At 46.3% G+C, this 21,543-nt stretch overlaps 1 protein-coding gene across 2 annotated transcripts in view; it reads right to left on the bottom strand.

Annotated features, from left to right (window-relative positions):
* Positions 1-21,543, bottom strand: part of LOC135816223 (epidermal growth factor receptor substrate 15-like 1) — a 36,824-nt gene that overhangs the window by 12,370 nt on the left and 2,911 nt on the right. Inside the window, exons 1-21 of one of the 2 annotated variants that reach the window (XM_065329629.1) lie at positions 20,830-20,963; positions 20,695-20,739; positions 18,379-18,468; positions 16,412-16,459; positions 15,764-15,862; positions 15,139-15,255; positions 14,676-14,711; positions 12,502-12,549; positions 11,211-11,252; positions 10,595-10,654; positions 9,725-10,201; positions 9,066-9,131; positions 8,497-8,600; positions 7,896-7,968; positions 7,412-7,510; positions 7,109-7,171; positions 6,376-6,423; positions 5,550-5,627; positions 4,879-4,950; positions 4,208-4,279; positions 3,741-3,765 (exon numbers count right to left, since the gene is read on the bottom strand). In XM_065329629.1, coding sequence (XP_065185701.1) covers positions 3,741-3,765; positions 4,208-4,279; positions 4,879-4,950; positions 5,550-5,627; positions 6,376-6,423; positions 7,109-7,171; positions 7,412-7,510; positions 7,896-7,968; positions 8,497-8,600; positions 9,066-9,131; positions 9,725-10,201; positions 10,595-10,654; positions 11,211-11,252; positions 12,502-12,549; positions 14,676-14,711; positions 15,139-15,255; positions 15,764-15,862; positions 16,412-16,459; positions 18,379-18,468; positions 20,695-20,739; positions 20,830-20,859 — 1,792 coding nt within the window. In that variant the 5' untranslated portion in view covers positions 20,860-20,963. Of the gene's footprint in view, positions 1-3,740; positions 3,766-4,207; positions 4,280-4,878; positions 4,951-5,549; positions 5,628-6,375; positions 6,424-7,108; positions 7,172-7,411; positions 7,511-7,895; positions 7,969-8,496; positions 8,601-9,065; positions 9,132-9,724; positions 10,202-10,594; positions 10,655-11,210; positions 11,253-12,501; positions 12,550-14,675; positions 14,712-15,138; positions 15,256-15,763; positions 15,863-16,411; positions 16,460-18,378; positions 18,469-20,694; positions 20,740-20,829; positions 20,964-21,543 lie in introns of those variants that run through there. The other variant, XM_065329630.1, reaches the window with a different exon arrangement.

Genomic DNA, 21,543 nt, shown 5'->3' with positions numbered 1-21,543 from the left:
AATGATGCTAATAGGGCATTCACACTACGATCCCAGTCACGTCTGGACGCAGGTATCCATGGAGATATTGCAATGGCGCGAAATGTGAATCGTGGTCGTGAAAATCGTGGCCGCAATCAAAACCTGGCGTTTGGTCGCGGATCGCCGACCACAACTCGTAGATCTACTGCCAGTATAGTCTAGGACTGGGAGACTACTTCCGCCATATCAAAAGTCATTTCTCTTTTTTTTCTCTTGCACTCGATCTGACTATCACGATGGGCCGGACTGTGTTTTCTGTGGAGGCGGAGAAGAAATTCATCGAGTTGTGGGGAGATGTTCTTCTCAACAAAGACAAACAGATGCTGTCCAGAAGTGCAAAGGTGCGGCTTGTGACTGAAAAGCTGAATTGCTACGTCCGGGAGGAATTGGGCTCCTCCGAGAAATTCGCGGAGCAGGAAGTGAACAACAAAGTTGATTCGACCAAGAAGCGTGGGCGAGAACTCTACGCGAAACACCAACGCCAGCAGACTGGGAGTGCTGCAGACGACGCGACGGCTCCGTATGATCTACAAGCAGCTTTCGCTGTGTGGAGCAATTTTCGGACATACCATAAAATTTTGTTCACTCACCCCAACTGGGGGGCCCTGGGAAGTCGAGGGAGAGCTGCGTTGTGCAACCTGTTAACATTTGCAGCGACTCAACACCTGGCACATCTCTCCATCACTCTCACGGTTCATCCCCACTAACCCAAGCAAGGACTTTGAGACCACCATCACCACCACCCGTCCAAGTCACTCTCCCAGAATCTGCCCCATCTGCGCTGGCCTGCATTCAGACAGCCTCTAGTTTGCCCACAGCCAGCTCTGGGGCAGTAGCATCCAGCACACTGAGTACCAGTGGTCCTGGCAGGGTTCGACGCCCACCAATGCTGCTGGAGGATGACAGCACCCCAGATCTGTTTGTGCCAAGACGACGTCCTGCATCTCCTACATCTCCGCTTGATGATTCGAGCATGCTTGATGCTGATGGTGAGCTGGATAGCTTGACACAGTTCACATCACCCTGCACGCCCTCTAGCACACCATGTGCAGCGGCTGCTCGAAAGAAGCCGCGGCACTCCACCACAGGCCAGGATTCTGCTTTGCTAGAAGTGGTGGAAATGCAAGAGAAACTGCACACTCGGCAAATGGAACATGACTGGCGAATGATGATTGAGATGCAGAAGTATGAAGACAAGAGAGACAAGGAGAAGGCTGAACAGAAGAAGCAGGCGCAGAAGGATGACATGGAGTTCCAGGAGAAGTTGCAACAAAGGCATGGCACGCATATGCAGCAGCTGCAGCAAGATAGCATGACATTTATGGCTTCACTTTCAGCAAAATATGGCTTATAATCTTTGCACCAGTTGCTCAGCCTATCCGAAATTTGTTACCGTACAGCCGTCGTTTGCATTTTGGTATTGTGTGCATGCACAATGTTGGCCCTTTGTGAACATCCTTTCCATTAATGTTTTGTTTCCTTAGTTTGAAGCAGATCAGGAGAAATTTGGAGTCTTCCTGCAGCTTCATAATTATGTGTTGATCTGTCCCCCGTGAATTCTGTGATTCCGCGGATTGCAGAATTTCCGCAGAATCCAGTAGTGGTCGCAGAATTCAGAAAATCCCGTGGAATATTGCAGAAAAGAGAGAAAAACTGCGTTTTCTGGAGACTTTTGATGTATCTCACAGCCAAACCAACCTGCTTGTCACTTTCAAAATCAACTTACAGAGTGTGTTTTGGAGCTTTCGATTTTTGGACCAGGATTTCGCATAATTTTGGTTCAGAATTTTTACGGACAACAAACTTCGGTGGGGTTGCGGAAATTCAATCTGTTTTTACGCTCCTTTCCCTTGGAGAATTTGGAAGGATTTATTTGCAGAATTAGCGCTGAATTTAATGTTTTTAGCCGCAGAATTCTGCACGGAATTTCTGATATTCTGCCGCGGAATTCACGGGGGACAGATTGATGGTTGTTATAATTATGTATTGAAGCAGGGGCACAAGGCACAGCAGGGGCACAAGGCACAGCAAAAAACAGCACAGAGAGTGCCATAGCCTCAATGCATGCGATCATGGACGAACTGAGTCAAAAGTGTCCGCAGCTGACCTGCGGGAATGATGCCAGCAGCTTGATGGACAGCAGCATGAGCGGGCGGGACACCATCTCGCTCCAAGCATGATGGCCTTTCACAAATATTGTGCAGGACACAGGCAACAGTAGCGACATCCGCTGCCAAGTTCGGATCACGAATGTACTTGTGGCACAACACAGTCCAACGCTCTTTCAAGCGACCAATGGCGTTTTCCACTACTCGCCTTGTCCGGATAACGCAGTAGTTAAAATCCTGCATTTGCTGAGTCTGCTGCGCAGGTGCCTCGCTATAGCATTTCATGAGATGTGGGGACAGCGCAAAGGCAGCATCTGCAACTAAATACGGTTGCACAGGAACCCCATTAACGTTGCAGCCAACACCCGGAAGCCAGTCTCGACTCTCAATTCTCTCCTTCAGCAAAGACGCATTGAAGACGGCAGCATCACCAGCAGACCCGGCACGTCCAGCATTGCTATACGTGATAAATCCAGAACTATCAACGCAAAGCAGGACGAGAACTGAAGCGTAGCCTTTGTAACAATAGTATGCATCACCATACGTGACAGGCTTCAGGATCCGCATGAATGTGCCGTCGATGGCGCCCGCACATCCAGGAAGGTTGCAGAGGGCCTTGAAGCCACGAATAACAGTGTTGACTTCATGTTTTCCAACAGGAAACCCCACGATGTCAGGGGCAAGCGGCAAGAAAGCAGATAGGCAGCTATGCACTATATGATGGACAGTTGAAGTGCCAATCCGGTACTCCTTGGCTAGCTGTTGAAAGGCCTCAGCGTGAGCCATCCATTGCAGGAATACGGCTACACGCTTCTTTCCTGGAATGGTAGTACGGAAATGCGTTGGCTGACGATCGATGGCATCTCCAACGGCTTCGTACAGAGCAAGAAACAGCGAATTGGGCATCCTGAACTTCTCCACATACTTGGTGTCCTCAACGTCAGGGAATTTTCGCCCAAGACGGCTCCAAGTGCCATTGATTTCGTTCTCCCATGCCCCTTGGTCTTCAGGTTCAGGATGAGCCGTCCAGAAACGACGCTTCCTGGGGAATGGGCCTGGCAAACCTATGATTGCCGAGCTGAGGTGGAGACTGGATTCCAACACTCGCCTCGACTGCCTTCTCCGTGACAAAAAACGAGACGCATCCTCACAATCCTCTTCATCACTATCATCTCCTGTGTCCCGGCTCACATTCAGTCTCCGACAATCAGCAACGCTCAAGATATTTGACAATGTCATCCATTTGAAAAGCAGACGCGACATTTCGGATGGTACATCTACTGTGACAACATGAGATATGAAGAACCAAACAATAAAATATCCTCGTTCCATCCTTGCCTCTTTCCTGATCTTTGAGTTTGAACTTTTTCGAACAAGTCGCGGGCTTCTGCCTGTTGCCACAGTAATAATGATGAGAATCCGTCCAAATGAGGACTTGAAGCGTGAGTGAAGTGTACAGTGTGAACATGTTGTGACGTGAACGCCAGCCAATCGAGTGAAACGTGGGATCGGGTGAACGTAGTGTGAATGCCCTATTATGCATTGACACAGGGCAGACATGTTAGTACAGTGTATGTTGTACTACAGCAGTACCTATACTATAGCCGTTACCTGACAGTGGAGATTCTGATGATGTCTACACAGGAACACAACACAACACAACAAAGGATGGACATTTCCATCAAAGATTCAAGCAACACGGCGGATTCATCACATCCAAGCACACACAATACACTGGACACACCAGCAGAAAGCAGGCATACACACGGAAAGAAAGAATACACTCAAATACTAGTTCTGACAGCCAGCTCCCAGCTGCAACCCTACCACGCACCCTACCACGCACCATTCACGCACCATTCACGTACATGCACATACACTATGCATACGCACATACACATGTATCTGAGAGTAAGAGCACAAACTGATACTTCACTTTCAAACTAGACTTTTGTAGCAAATACCACAAGGAATGCAACAGATCAAAGACCATTCTGATGACAACAAAAGGGATGTGACAAGTGAAAATCAGCCCAGGCCAAGTGATGCGTGGCAAGTTTAACTTATTGCCAACATACCAACTGTGCTTGCTGCACTTGAGCTGAGAAGCTCTGCTGCACATCTGAAAGTTGACCAATACGACCGCGGATCTGTCGGAACAACAACACACATCAACACGAAGGAAATCAAATTAAACATCAACACTGAACGTTGTGCTCAAGTATGCTCATAGCAGATCCAATCAATAGCCCACAACAACAACAACAACAACAACAACAACAACAACAACAACAACAACAACAACAAAATGTGATGGCAGCCAAAATGGATTTCCTGTCTGCTTCGATGAAAGTCAACATCACATGGCCAATGGTATGTAAACAATGAAATTGGAGTAATTGACACCCTTCAGCACAGTGTGCCCTGCGCATAGCTAAGTGCATAGTTATGTGTATTCCGTGCCGTGCGTTTGACCTTCCAGTCCAGGGGGTTCAGTGGTACAGCAATGGAAATCCAAGATACTGTAAAAGCATTTATTCCAACGAGCTGCAAATACTGATTTCCTAAAATTGACCAGTTCACGTGCACCAAAGGTAGCGATTCTCACTTATCCTAAACCCTTGCTAGCAACAGTATAAGTATCGATTTCTGTGTAACGTTTTCTAACGACAGATTTCTCCTCATTCAATCGTTAGATTTAGCACTCTGTTGTATATAAGGCGTTTACAGTAATTCACTGCCAACTAACCTGACTTGATTCCGTTTTGGCGGCCTGCACCGATAATTCTAGGTTGGAGAGAACTGAACGGCCTTCAGAAACCTTAGCACAACAATAACAATAACAACAACAACAACAACAACAACAACAACAACAACAACAACAACAACAACAACAACAACAACAACAACAACAACAACAACAACAAACTATCGTGAGAATAAAGATTTGAAACAACAACAAAAATTCAAAAGAGACTTCACTATATTACACATCATAACAAGAATACCATATCACTGACACACGTCATGTCTTCTTGATCACATGACATGACATGTGATCAACAGTACATCACAGCAACATCAAAAGTATGTAGCATACTAACCCTTGAGTGACATCAAGAGACGAAGCTTCGAAGGGAGTTATGCTAATCGCAGGCTAGTATTCTGCTTTTGTGCTTCGGAAACTTCTTCAGCTGAGCACCCTCACAGCTTGCACAATGTGCTCCGTTCTGAATTTCACTCACGTTCTGAACATGGGTGAGCATCCATAAACGGTATATCGTGAATCAGAAAGCGGGTGTTCTTGGGTCACTGAGTATCACGTGGTACACACACGTAAAGTACACACGGATTACGTGTGACTAAACCTCCCTAGCATTCAAGTATGTTGTGTGCGACGGCTTGAGTAAGAATACTGACCTCTGTTTTCATTTGTTCTTCTTCTTGGAGTAACTTAGACATCTCATCCTTGGCTTGTCGTAGTTCCTCCTGTTGGCTCTGCACACAAACACACAAACGGCAACACCAGCAAGTTGCAATAAGACATTAAGGCCGACAAAGTGCTTATGGAATACGCTATCACCGGACCAAGAAACCACAACCACCCAGACAAATACCATAAGTACATGAATACAAACAACATCCCACTTGAAAGCATTCCACTGCCAACCATCCTCCATACTTTGAAAAGCAACAAAGACAATAACAAAAAGGCAATGAAACAATAAATAGTAACACCTATGTACTAGCAAGACTATTTTCAGAACTGTTCACCCTATACAAATATCAGTCCAGCAGCAGCAGCAGCTCAGGAGCCCAGCAGCAGCAGCAGCAGCAGCTCAGGAGCCCAGCAGCAGTAGGCTAGCAGCAGCAGCAGCAGCAGCAGCCCAGCAGCAGACTAGCAGCAGACTAGCAGCAGCAGCCCAGCAGGGTAGTTGCTAGAGAGGTACACTGTACTACATGGGTTGATAGAGTGGACTGATCACTAATCTATGTCAAGATACACCGATAAGCTGGTGGACGGATAGGCAGATGGTGATCGGTCTTACTTGTGGCTAAAGCAACACCAGTAGCAGGAGCACCAGCAATAACAACAGTGATAGCAGTAGTAGCAGTAGTGACAGAAGCAGCAGTAGCAGTAGTGGCAGAAGCAGCAGCAGCAGTGATAGCAGCAGCAGAAGCAGCAACAGCAGCACCACCACCACCACTAAGTTACCACCTATTAGAAGCTCTGGACAATCCTCACCTGCATGGTAGACTGTTGATTATCTAATTGTGACTTCAGGTTGGAAATCTGTATCAACAAACAATACAATACAACACACACACGCACACACACACACGCGCACACACACACACACACGCGCACACACACACACACACACACACACACACACACACACACACACACACACACACACACACACACACATACACACACATAATAATTATAAGCATCGTCGAAGCCGCACCAACCTCTTCTTCACACCCATATAGATTTGTTTGCTTCATTGCTGTATAATCTTGATATACAATATAGCTATACAACATACATTGTACTCATTGGTAGTATAGTTCAATACAATACACCACCCAGGTGCAGAAGACAAGTCAGGAACAGAGAGTACACACAAGGGAATCATATCAAAATGCTAAACCTTCAATAACAATGGGCAAATCGTGGCCACATACCGCATTTCCCCGATTATAAGTTCCCCCCCCCCCCCTCCCCATTTCCAGCTTTGAGCCATATTGTTTCCATTATATTCACTTCAGTAGTAAGTCATGCTCGATTGTAAGTCGCACCCCCTTTTTTTGCCCTTGAATGTTAGTGTAAAAATGTGCGACTTATATTAGGGGAAATATGGTAAACTGCTTCATCATTGTGTCCCCCTGCGAGCAACAAAGTCGACTGTGGTGTGATGATCTATAATCTAAGATACAAGCTGGGCAATTCCTCCACTGTCACAGTGACGTACCTGGTTTTCTTCACTGCGACACTTCTCCTTGAGGCCAGCTAACTCTGCTTCATACTCGGACAGCTAACACAACAAGTAATTACATGTAGAACAGACAAAGCCAGGATGAGTCTTCAAACAAGATGGTATCACTATGCACAGCGCAGGCCCTGTATCAATAAAAGCCACTTTTGATGACAAGCCTGGCTTACACACACTGGTACTGGTTTCTCGTGTTCACATACATGGGAATATCAGGTTCGAGTAGAAGCCTGACTCATACAAGAGCTTAGCACAGACGCCGGCTTCTACAGGAGCCCCTACCTCTTTCTCCACATTCATCAGGCTCATCGTGAGGTCTTCCCGCTGCTTTTCCAAACTCTTCAATTGATGTTGTGCTTGTGACACTTCTTGTTGAAGGCCCTGCCGTGTGAGAAACATCAACCGTCACATCATACACAAACGTAAGCATGTACACGCATGCACACACACACACAGACAGACACACACACAGACAGACAGACACACAGACAGACACACACACACACACACACACAGACACACACACAGACACACACACACACAAACAGACAGACAGACACGAGCATGGACACAGACACGCAGCATATCGCACACCACAAGTATTACAGTAAATGTATCAGTGGGATGGGGCCTGCCGTATGAAATACCTCAGGTCGGAGGAAGTAATAGTGAAGCCATTGGTGACTCCGATAAGACCAATATTTCGTGAATGGACTGTAAGAAAGAGCAAAGCAATCACAAGCCATCACAAGCTATTGCCTCTCACCTGAACATCATCTCGACAAGTATTGAGCTGTCCTTGTTTCTTTGTGACCTCCTCTGTACATTGCTCTTTCTCACTAAAATAGTTAGATTCGAAAAACACACGGACATACACACATCACCACAACACAACACACGCACACATACACACACCACCACAAAGTACGCACACACGTGCGCACGCGTGCACACACATGCATGCACCACCACCACCACACATGAGAACTAAAACGGGTGCTAGGCCACAGAGTACTGTAGAAAAAACGGCAACTTAATCGAGCACAGCAAGCTGCAACAAAGCCAAAAACGACCAACCCTCCTGCTCCCTGCAAAATGCCAGCAAAAACAACCAACCCTGCTCCCAGCATGAGGCCGCGATTCTGAGTGGTGCATTTTGTTGTCATATTTCATGAACCGTGAGTGGGGTGCAGACGTGCATTGTGTTGTGTAAGTAAAAAAGTAAAATTCATGTTTCGTGTGCACTGGTGATATTCTCTGTGCTGCATACGGTTGCTGATGGCTGTTGAACTTTGAATGGCAAAATCGTTCAAGTAGCTTGTACCAACAAGAAGATGACAGGCGAGAGTAGAGAATACATCACTTACATATTAAGCTGACTGATCTCCTCAGATAGTGACTTTAGTTCTTCATTCTTGGCTATGTGATCGGGCGAAGGTCCTTCGGATTGTGTACCACCAATACCAGTGCTCTTCAAAATACAACAAGGCATGTACACACACGCACACACACACACACACACGCGCGCGCACGCACATATACACACAAGACAAGAAGAAGGGCAATAATGTAATATTAGATAAGGGCCAATGTTGTAAAACAAAGTTCAGCAACCGTTACAATACCAGGGACAACATTAGTCGATCTCATGTAATAAGGCAACACTGCCAGTGCCTGTTTGTTATTCGACATTAAATAAACCAGTACAATCCAAATCCAACCGTAACACCAACACTACCACCACCCAGCCCAAACCAACACTGGCAGCAAGACGAACAGCAGTATCAAACATTACAACACTGACAGCAACAGTATGAGAAAGTCCAAACCAACACTGGTAGCAGTATCAACAACACCACCACTAGCAGAGTATTCTTAAATTGTCAGTGCAATAGGCGTTGCTGAATCATAGCCAGTATTCAACTTGTATTCCTACCTGACTTCGCATTGATGGAGGAATCATGTCCGGCGTTAGCTTTTGAGGTGGATCAACATTTGATATCTACAAACGCACACACATGGACACGCATGCACACACACGCACACATACACATACACACCAGAGAAAAGGGAGTGTGACAATCATCCAATTTCAATATCGGAAATCGAAGAAAACAGCGGTCGGCTACAAAACATATCTGGTGTGTTGTTCACTGCATACTAGTAGGTTTAGAGTATCGAGGAAGTTGACAAGTATAGTACATCGAGTACCATGCACTATACTAAAGAGGGTGATGACAAGCATAGTACATGTAGTACCATGCACTACTCGAGTACATGATGTCCTCCGCCAAGTTTCATGCTGCTGTCAAACTATGAATACTCAAGTACATGTAACAGTAACATGGACAGCATAGGATTAGAGACAAGAAAAGCAACATGAAAAGCAACATGCAATGCTGTGCAGAAACCGCCACCGCTGCTACAGCACAACATCAAGCTATGCCCGCAAGGTGTGACATATACTTGTACCAATGCAACCTCAGTGTACCACGGAAACGGAAATGAAAAAGAGCCAGAGTTTAGCACACACCCATCTAGTCACATGGTCAGCACCTAGTCAGAAAGTGCCTTAACCAGACGTGATGCACTGACCTTTTTCTGCTTAGCTAGATACATAGCTAGCATGAACTGCTCCAGAGTGAGTCTGCCACAGTTAGTCATGTCACATAGGCCCCAGATGTGAGCTAGAAGGTTACCAGGCAATCCGGTCGAGACAAATAGAGACCTGACGTCATCACCCGACACAAAGTTCTTGCCTTCTTTATCCGCCTGGCGAAACATGCCTTCAAACAGCTTCTGCTCTTCACCGCTAACAATCCAAGTTGGTGATGAAGAAGACAACGTGGCGCCTGCAGGCTGAAGAAGTGAACCACTGTTAGCTGCACTGGCTACTGCAAGTGGAGATGACAATCCAGAGGCGCTTGTAGAAAGCATGTGTGCGCTGACTATTGATGCCGATCTGGAACGTGCTGATTGAATCTTATTTGTAGCCAATTGGTTGCGTAATTGAACGGGAACAGTGTTCGGTACGGCATCCCCGTCCAGGGATCGATACGTTAAGTGCATGCACTGCCAAACACAAAAGAATGCACCAGACAGCAAACCCCAAACAAACCAAACGTTTGCATTCTGCAGCAAGGACACATCTTACATCTTCATGCACTATACCCAGAGGGGCACACCAAAGAACAATGAGAACATAGCACTACTACGCGCACATTGTACATGCACTTAAAATGACAAACTAGCTCCAAACAGAGCAACCTCAGGCAACAGCGCTATGGGCAGTAGCAACATCACAAAGCACCGCTACCAGTATGTCATGGGAAATGCAGAATGCATAAGCATAGCCGGCGATGGGATATAGCAAGCACATCTAGGGCATAGCATAGATTCAAGTAGCAAGAAATAGAGTATAGCGAGAGGTCTAGTACACCTACTGGTATACACCCAACAACTTACCACACAGAAGTCTTCCAGAAACAGGAATCCATCCCTATTGCTGTCTGCTAGCTCCCAAATCTGAATCGCGAGGAAAGATAGAAATACGGGACAGAACGTAAACATGAGAGATACCAAATATGCAGGCGTGGTCAGTGAAATCCAAACTGCGAATCAAAAGTGGTGACGCATTTCGTTATTAGTGAAATTATCCACAGCACATATGCGGAGTACCGTGAAAAGCCATTGTCCAGCGGGCGAGTGACCATGGCTCATTGGTCCATGCCCATACCCACTGGCCCTTGGTTGCCACAGCATGAACTACGGAACCCAGCATAGGAAGATTGGTTTTCTCTCGCAATGACCCAGGGAAAGAGGGAGAGGAAGCGGAAGAGAGGGAGAGAGAGGGAGAGAGAGGAGAGAGAGGGGGAGAGAGAGAGAGAGAGAGAGAGAGAGAGAGAGAGAGAGAGAGAGAGAGAGAGAGAGAGAGATAGAGAGAGAGAGAGAGAGAGAGAGAGAGAGAGAGAGAGAGAGAGAGAGAGAGAGAGAGAGAGAGAGAGAGAGAGAGAGAGAGAGAGAGAGAGAGAGAGAGAGAGAGAGAGAGAGTAGACAAGCGTTGTGCCAAACAATCTCTTACCTGACCAAGCACGTTTACTGGTAACTTGGAATTCATCAAGACCTGTACACACAATACAGCAAGTAGTATAACCAGTCAATGACTCGATATGACTGCCAGTAATCAACCCTGTTTTACTCCAGAAAAGCACAAACAGCGTGCACATGCGTACATACTGCACATGTAACACATGCCTTAAAAAAAGAAGAAGTAATTTAATCCTTTACCGGCAAGTTACTTTTGTATGTGAAATCCACAACATTTAGAAGGATGCCAATAACTCACAACGAGGCCACATTTTGTATGTGCAAGCTCGGAAGTCTAGTACTACTTCTTGACCATGGAAAAATTTATTTTCTCATACCACACACATACGCTGCTAAATTGGCACCTCTACGTCTAAACACGGAAATTGTACACATACAAATCGTCAGAGTTCCGACATTGACACGATACTGCCAAAACAAGTCGACTTCGGAGCGGAAACAAACGCCATAGCCATCACAAACTTCAGTGGTCATGCTTCGCTCGCAAATGAGAGCAGCATCGCCCTAGAATCGCTTTTGGAAAGCTCCGTACGGTCGCACGCACGCCGCGCTGCCGTCACTCAGGTACGTAGAAAGTCGATGGCCTAAATTCCGTCTCTGGGAGACTGTCGACACGGGGATCGCTCTCCATGGCTTCCCCAACATAAGCACCACAGCTTCTTCCAGGTACATCACGACGACATTGTCTTCAGCGGCTGGCGCTCCCCATATTTGCGTGAGAATTTACTTGGCGTGCGCCCCGCTCCGTAATTTGAAATTCGCTTGCATCGGCGGCTGGAACGAAGTATTTATCTATCTGTCGTCGGTCCCAGAGCGAATGACTGCTAGGTCCTTGTCGGAGAAGTCATCCGAGGACGAAAGGAACTCACTGCGCAAGAGAAAATGCACCTGACGATGTTTTGACGGAGGCGGACGGCATTGTCGGCGCGCGTGTATTTCCGTAAGTTTTCGATCGCGCAGTTCTCAATGAAATCAAATGGGACACGCGTGGATCTCTTCAGCTACCGATAGGATCATACCTTGGCTGCGTGAGGGCCACGGGAAATCCCCGTGGGCTGATGCTTCCCGTCATGCCAGGCATGGTTTTGTATGCATGTCGAATGCGTCAACCTTGACGCATTCAAGTATGGGGCTGCCGGTGAAGGGTTAAACTAATTCTAGTAGGGCAGTGGAATTGTAGCAGCCACAGTGGCAGCAGCAACAGCAACAGCAGCAAGAACAGCAACAGCAAGCATCAAAAGCAGCAGCAGCAATTCAGGACTTACTGGCTTGACTTTGTCACCAGCAACTCGACCATTCTCAGGGAGTAGTGACTGGTGAACAACACATGCAGAAACACACATTGGGAGTCACAAGAAAACTTAGTACTAACTAGCTTCAAGGGGAAATCATCTTTCTTTTCTCCCTTGCAATCAAACACAGTGACATTTGGCCCCTTTGATGCAGACTACCAATGGCATCATGGCAAGGCTGCTGAACCTGTTATATAACTATGCGCAAAGCAGAATACAGAGACTTGAACATCCGAAGCTACTTCCAAGGCTATGAACATGATCAAGTGCGTACTCATGACTTCATACACGTATCAAAGTGAGAGAGGTCCACCTTTTCCAAATATGTTCTTGTGACATTCCTCAGGTAGAAACATCAAAATCGTGAATCAAGCCAGACTACCGTAGTGTCTTGTATAAAAGCCTGTCTCAGTTAGAAGCCTGGCTTTTCGAGATTCACTGTCGGCACACAAGCCTGTCTCAGTTAGAAGCCTGGCTTTTCGAGATGCACTGTCGGCACACAAGCCTGGTTTTAGTGTTGACATACATAAAAAAAACCTGTCTTGTATAGTCTAGAAGCCTGTCTCATATAGAAGCCTACGAAATCCCCCCCCCCCCCCCCCCCCCAAAACGTCATGTGGCCCAGAATCTGCGAAAACCAGGCTTAGGGTGAAATTTCACAAAATGACTTTTTCCCATTTTCAGCTTCTACTGGGCATGGGCGGTCAGGAAACAAAATATTACTGCTGTGGGTCGACTCATAGTGGTATTAAAAGTATCTCAAACACACCAGGGTATTGTGTTAAAAAATCCAAAAAAAACACAAAATTGTTATCACAGGAAAGAAATGAAGAGAGATCCACCAGACTGAAGGAAGAGACAAGGATGATTCTTGTTTAGGTGACATGACAAGGTAGGCATGTGGGGGCAGGCTTGTTGTGGCCCCTTGGTGCTGCAGGCTGTAGTGGCCATGCACAGTTCTACATGAATTTTGTTTGCTTCTCACTCAGCACATTCTGGGGCTGAATACATGTATGTTGTGTTTGTAGTATGATATACTGGCATGCTCTGGCGCTATACACCACAAGGAAACCAGACTCCAGTTGAGATGGCACCTTTTGACGGGTGAATCTAGTACAACTGTTCAGAATCAAGCAAGAACACAGCCTTTCAAACTGTTCCACTATTCATAGTAAGCGCATAGTGTGCTGGCGTGCTGCAGTATCTGCTTGGTGCTGACCAGCAAATATCAGCACGCCGTACAATCCCTTGCAGCTAGCTGTCCAGCGAGGAAAGTCTCGAGTGGGGGCCTCTCGATCTGCTCGCTCATTCGCCTGGCCTTCAGTAGCACTTCATCGCCAAGGACTTCAATTCAAAACAGTTTTCACACTGCGCTTCAAGCCTTTTCCTCGTGAACTTGCTGCAAACGTATGAGCTCTGCTGCGCGTGTTCCCTTTGCGTGAGGCCCAGAAACAGCTAGTATCTCCGTACTTCGATTGGCTGGATCGATGTCGTCCAGGTTCTCCTCGCTATCGCCATCACGACTCTAACTGGAGACGATTTCTTCACCATTTTCCGCAAGCAGCAGCTAGCGCAGAAATTTCGCCATCCCTGAGTGTAGGAGATGGAATCCGTTCGATCAGCTCAAAAACTCTTCGCTGTGACTAGAGGAGTAGCAGGGAATATTCTACCGGAAGCCCTTTGACTTCCCTGACTGCTGAAACCCTTCCTGCCATGACTGCTACTTCTTCAAACAAGCGAGATTCTCTTTGGTTCCACTTCACTGCACTCGATCGTCCACGCGACACAACCTTTTTACAAAACATCATTTTTCTCAAAAAAATGATTTTCACCCTAAGCCTGGTTTTCGCAGATTCTGGGCCATGTAAGCCGCGGCTTTTATACACGACTTTACTGTATATGCAGAGAAACTGAACAACATGCAGATACAAACAGGGGAACATAGCAATGTAATGATGCTGGCATCCACAGTGGAATTAACATGAGCAAAAAATGTGAGTAAGTGATACGTGGACAACTAGCTGCAAGGGAAGAGTGCAAGTCTGCTGACAGACTCTGTGTACAGAGTCATAAGTGCATAGTTAATCATATGCATAGCTATATTAAAATTGTTGTCTCCCCGCAGAATGTTTATAATATCTACTTACTTCAAATATGCTTTCGTACTTCTTCATGTCAGTTTGCTACAGGAGAAAACAATACAAAGAAATCAGAGCAGGAAAACGGCTACAGACTATTCGTAAGGAGCTTGCACAATATAGCATGCAGCTCAGATTAAAATCACAGTAATTGCATCATGGGTACGTGTTGTGCTGAAGCCAATACTATAGTCTCTACAGCGTAACTGTGTATGTGCAAGAGACATTTGAGTGTACAGTAAAACCTGGCAATGCGACCACTCGGATAAGGCGACCACCTGTCCTAAAAGACCACTGAAACCAGGACCAAGGGATGCTTTTTCCAGTCAAATGACCTTGGATGAGGAGACCACCTGGTAACAGAGACCACGTTTTGAAGGTCCCTTGAGCGGTCATCTTAGACAGATTTCACTGTATATGCTATGTTCACCTATAACTATGTACCATTGGGACTAATACAGTAATAGCTTACTGAGATGAAGGTGGCTGTGCTGTTGCCGCCCATAGATAATCCATTTCCAACTGGTGTTCCTGAAGAACTTAGTCCTCCACTAGGGGTACCGCTACCCACCATACCACTCATACCCTCCTGCGGCAGCAACAACAACAATGCACACACAATCATTCAATCATACAACCATTCAATCATTCAACCATTCAACCATTCAACCATTCAATCATTCAACCATTCAATCATTCAACCATTCAACCATTCAATCATTCAACCATTCAATCATTCAAAGGTATGGCAAGCACCTAAGGAAATACAGTTCAGAATTGCGTAAGGCACACATGGTCTACAAACTCCAGAACACAAGCATCTAAGACAAGATCACAGCATTGGATAAAGTATACGTATCCAACTACAAGGGCACCATTACATTATCTAAACTTGCTTTAGAGGATCCGTTCAGCAAAGCAAAATCAAAAGCATGGTGAAGAGTGCCATCACTACTGTGTGTTTGGTTTGTTTCAGCGCCACAACGTCAGAGTAGCCATACGTGAAGCTTAGGCAGCGTGACCTGAGCCATGGGCGAGCAGAGTGACAGGTTCAATGAGCTGAGCCGCAGAAAAGAGCAACACATGAAGAAACTCACGAGGCTAGGTGGTGCTGTGGCTGTCATGGTAAGTACCCCAACATTGGGCTGAATTCCAGCTTGCGCAGCAGCAATCAAACGAAGAGCAATGAAGAAACCCTGGTGCAAAACAAAATGACAAGATAGTGAAACACAGCACACAGACAAACTGTCATATTGCTTTATTGGAATCTAACAGCACCGGTACTCGGCATCAGAAACAAACAAAAACACGGTCCCGCACACACTCATGTGCATGCAAGCCCCCCCCCCCCCCCCCACACACACACACGCATGCATACTCACGCACACAAACATCTACATGTAACAGTTATAGAGTACAGCTACTACCTACAGAGGTAGATTTAAAAAATACATCATTCGAAGAGAGGAAAAGAAAGACCAAAGGTTTACAAGTTATCTGTTCTTTGTGTCCAACACTAACAAATATAAGCAAGATACCAGTGAGTCAGAAGGTGCAACGATTAGCACAACAGTGATTGATGTGATACTGACATTCAACTAGAATGCGCGCGTTCTGACACACCGGTATCTTGGACACAAACAACGGATAACTTGTAAACCTTTGGTCCTTCTTTTTTCACTTAATCCTTGGCTCACAATCCGAGTCTTATTATTAGAAGAGCCGGCACTAGTGTAGCTACTAACCTGCTTATCAAGACTTCCTCTTGTGTGATAATCCGCCACAGACCAGATCTACAGGTGGCAGCCAGAGACAAGGTACAGGCAATCAAACGCCACTACTAGTATTGCATCATCATCATCTGCACTTACAGTAGTCAATGACAGTAGTAGTCTGTTAGTGAAGGACAAGCCATTGCTTATTCACAACACAGCCACCAGTCTTGCATGATATGACAAACAGGCAAGCAATAGTGGCACTGTTGTACCCATTGCATACTTCATATATGCACCTCGCACATGTCCCCGTACACGCACATGCAGACGCGGACACACACAAATGCATTCCCCGCTGATCTTCGCAATCATCTTCGCCTCGCTCCCTGTTAGGCGTTTCTCGCTTACCTATCCCCTACTCAGAGTACATAACCCCGAAGAGTGTGCAACGCCAGTCTATGTGGTCTGCGACAGCAGAACTTTACCTCACGTGACAAACCCGTACGTACACACTATCCCTACCATACAGTACTGTAGGGCGCCGAAGAACTGGACGGTCTGGGGGTCAGGCTTCCCCAGCCTAGCCCGTTCCTATTTTTAGCAAACACAGCAGTTTTGTTCTTATTCCATGGTACAGTCTTACATGTACATTTATGCAGAGTTATACGTCAGAGTGTACATTATAGTGTACATTACGGACCTTTTTATTTCCGGTTTCCGTTCTTATCTGCAAAAAATCCAGCCTACACCGTTCGTAAAAATTGGTGAAATTCTAGCCTGGCGGTTCTTCGGCAGTCCGTTCTTCGGCGCCCGACAGTACTGGATGCACAATAGTTACAGGGTTGCTTTGGGTACAAATTTTGGTGGTCACTTTGCACTGTTTGCTCTGTTTGCAAGCATAACCAAGAGTCCATATTACTGCAAAGACATGTTATTACATAATAAATACAGTCGTCCCTCTCTAATCCGGCACCTTTTGCAACGGCATTTTCTGCTGGATAAACAAGGGTGCTGGATTATCAAATCCTGCCCTCCAACCCGACCCACATGATATCATACATGTTTGTGTCATACGTCAAAACATAGGGATTTTCTGTGTCAAACCAAGTACTTTGTGGAATGCATGTCTATAACATACACTTGGGAATATCTTATGCACTAGCATAGGATATTCCCAAGTGTATGTTACATGTGTTGTGTATGTTACAATGGTCCCTGACAGTATGCGATGTACAACTGCTGGATTAGAAAATAGAATTATGTACAGTTTGAGTGATTTGTTGCAGAAAATGGCTGCTGGAGGCAGAATTCAAGCGCCGGATTAAAGCGTAGAAAATGAACTGAAAAAATCCGTTTTGCCAGAAAGTGTGCTGGTTTGCAAGGGTGCTGGATAAACAAGTGCCGGATTAGAGAGGGACGGCTGTATTATGTAACGAGTCGCAAATTTCACGATTGTCCAAATTTTATACGTTAATGAGAACACACGTTAATCATCAATTCCAGCTTGAGTGCAATATCATCAATTGCAGCTTGAGTGCAATATGATAAGTGGTGCAGTAGTCATTAGTACCGTAAAATCCCGCCAGAGCGCCCCGTCTCTCCCATCCGCCCCTCCCTGACTTCTTGTCAGGGACGTGATTGATTGTATCCTCGTATGACGCTGTCACAGTCTGTGATACCGTACTGTACTGCAGACGCGTGCTCGACCCGTTGGAAATGTACGCAACAGTGTCCACCCTCTTGACCAGGGATCGCACAAACCCTGAGTTTTGACGGGTCTGTAAGACTCCTGGCTCTTGACCTTTGTTCGGTGTACGAGATGCACAAACAGTTTTCGTAGGGTAAGTACTTTTTCATGTAGTACTGAATGCGGCAAGTAGGACTCGCCCATCCGCCCCTCCCCACCTGAACTTACTCGAAGCATCGAGGAGGTAGGGGCGCTCTGGCGGGATTTTACGGTATATGTAATCATGGCAAGAATATACAGTAGTACTAACCGAGTGGAGAGCAGCTTCCGGCAACTTGGACCGTTTCAATATAGCTACTGCCTCATTAGCTGGTATAATACCAGCTCCACTACTGTCAGCCTGTAGACACACAGTGGGCACACCGAACGGACATACAACATCTGGCACATGAATATCTTAGCTCAGCAAGCCACTGGCAATGCCTAAATTCAAGTTAGTGCATCCTAGCTATTCTTTGGAGCTTGTCATTGCAACACTCCTGACCGGTCATGGACACTTGATGGCACCGTGAATTGGAACTCCAGGTCAAAAGTTACTGGTCCCACATCTCTTCAAGCTATCTAGAGACATCTAGAGACATCTTGATTCGAAAACGTGAATTCCAGGGGCTGATACCATGATGTCATGCGGCCGAACACTGTCAATGTAATATGTATGTTGCACTGAACCTGACTGTGCCATGATGTCATGCGGCCCAACACTGTCCATGTAATATGTATGTTGCAATGAATCTGACTGTGCCATGATGTCATGCGGCCCAACACTGTCCATGCAATACGTATGTTGAACTGAACCTGACTGTGCCATGATGTCATGCGGCCCAACACTGTCCATGCAATACGTATGTTGAACTGAACCTGACTGTGCCATGTCATGCGGCCCAACACTGTCCATGTGATATGTGTGTTGCACTGAACCTGACTGTGCCATGTCATGCGGCCGAACACTGTCCATGTAATATGTATGTTGCACTGAATCTGACTGTGCCATGATGTCATGCGGCCGAACACTGTCCATGTAATATGTATGTTTCACTGAACCTGACTGTGCCATGATGTCATGCGGCCGAACACTGTCAATGTAATATGTATGTTGCACTGAACCTGACTGTGCCATGATGTCATGCGGCCGAACACTGTCCATGTAATATGTATGTTGCACTGAACCTGACTGTGCCATGTCATGCGGCCGAACACTGTCCATGTAATATGTAGGTTGCACTGAATCTGACTGTGCCATGTCATGCGGCCGAACACTGTCCATGTAATATGTATGTTTCACTGAACCTGACTGTGCCATGATGTCATGTGGCCGAACACTGTCCATGTAATATGTATGTTGCACTGAACCTGACTGTGTCATGTCATATGGCCGAACACTGTCCATGTAATATGTATGTTGCACTGAACATGACCATGCCATGATGTCATGCGGCCGAACACTGCCCATATATGTTGCACTGAATCTGACTGTGTGGCTACCTGGTCGCACACATTGACGTCATCACAGGATGAGGTACAGTGCACGCTCATGTTCGATTGGGAATATCTGACCAATGATCCACCACAGCCTCCTCGGACCAATACCAATCGACTCAACGCACAAAACTCTACGACCCCTGTAATTTCCATTTTTTCACCCAAAGTTCCTCTTGATAAGGGCAATAGCAGCCTGCGCAGACCTGTCAATACACCGTCCAACTTTCAATCCCGCCGCAGTACACTCTATCCACACTTGGCCAATAGGGCTTGAAAGTGACGACGTCAAAAACGGCCAGGGAGTACTAAGTTGACATCAGATTTCTATTTTGGATCCACTAAGGTGTGACTTTGCTATTGCCTCAGTATGTGGGTGCATAGCAACCCACTCATGTCGTATGCAGGGGTGACTTTTACTTCGACACCAGTTGTAACCCCGCCCCAGTAGCCAAATCAGTCAGTTTCACTGGTTACATCACCTTGCTGTGAGTAAGACGGCTTGAAATGTGCTTGGATCCATACAAAAACTGGACCCAAGTGGATCCAATTTTTGAATTTTTGAAATTGTTGCTATGCTGTGACGTAGCACTTTCAAGCCCTATAGAAACTCATGAAGTAGGCCAGGGCCGGTATGGCTAAGTACTGCAAACACCACGGTCTACACTTAAACACTGACAATCACTTGCCTACTTGTATTCGCACGAACGAATATTGTTGAGCACAACAAACCCGTTGACCACCCCCCCCCCCCCCCCCCTCTCATGCCAAAGATAGGGTTATACTTTGTCTTATAGAGTAGAACAGTACATTTTCCATGCTACTTGGTACTAGCAATGCACTCATTCTTATCTCAATCTAAATTGAAATTGGAAATTGCAGGAAAACTGCTTCATCAGGGGGATCTCAATTCATCTGATCCATGCAAATGAGCATGCAGACACTTGAGACAGAAGAGGGAGCTACAACAATGATTGCCTCCAAACATATCTTCCCCACAAATTTCCTCCGCACTAATTACGCTGTACGCTGTACGATCATATCAATCTGAAAAGTTCGAGAAGTGCCAAATCAAAGAAGAAAACATTACCTGTCGCCATAGAGCTTCATAATGACTGAGAAATGCACCCGCCACCTACAAAAACCATTCAGCCACAAGTTGCACAGCCTTACTCAAGTCCAAATTCGCTTTGCAAGAAGTACCACGTCCATAGCACGCCAATACCTGTGTGGCAGTGAGCGCAGCGGCCGCCATTCCACGATACTTTGTTCAGCAAGATCTCACTTCATTCGACAACAACCAACGTAGGTGTAGCTGCTTCCAAAGAAGCAACGGGTACAAATAATTAGTTCGACTGGCTTTCCAAGCCAAGCTCGTACAGCTATGGTCTCGATATGAACCAGGCTCAAGTCTGTTGACTGCAAAAAAAGTGCTTGACGACTTCATCCAAAAACACGTTCTCTTTACACAGCGCAAAACGCTCTCCGCGCGCTGCGCGCGCTACGCCCGATATAACTGTCGTCGCGTGCGCGTGCAGTCTAGACATGTATGGTAGATCAACGGGACATGTATGTGCATGATTGTGCAGGGCTAGGCTCTCTCTGGACAAGACAGAACACGGTTCATGTTTTGGCGACTTGCGGCAACGCATACACTGATACAGACAAACAGCTTCCAAAAAACAGGGTTGGTTGAAAGCAGAACAACACTCGACAGTGTATGTCAATGTAGCGCCTGTCCAAACAGTGTAAAGTCATGCATCATTATTCATGATACATGTACTTGTAGTACTTCACTGAGTCTGTGGGTGGCAAGGCTGGTGCTTGGGCAGTGGGAGCATGGGGGGGGCTCAAGGGAGGCTTTGTCTTATGCGGGTTGTATGCGACTGAAGCCACTTCTATCATGCACTGTTTTCGACCAGGGTTTGTGGTTTCTCGT

The sequence above is a fragment of the Sycon ciliatum genome, chromosome 4, assembly GCF_964019385.1.
Source record: "Sycon ciliatum chromosome 4, ocSycCili1.1, whole genome shotgun sequence".
NCBI lineage: Eukaryota > Metazoa > Porifera > Calcarea > Leucosolenida > Sycettidae > Sycon > Sycon ciliatum.
Note: the sequence above shows the minus strand (reverse complement) of the source record. Positions and strands in the feature narration are given on the sequence as shown.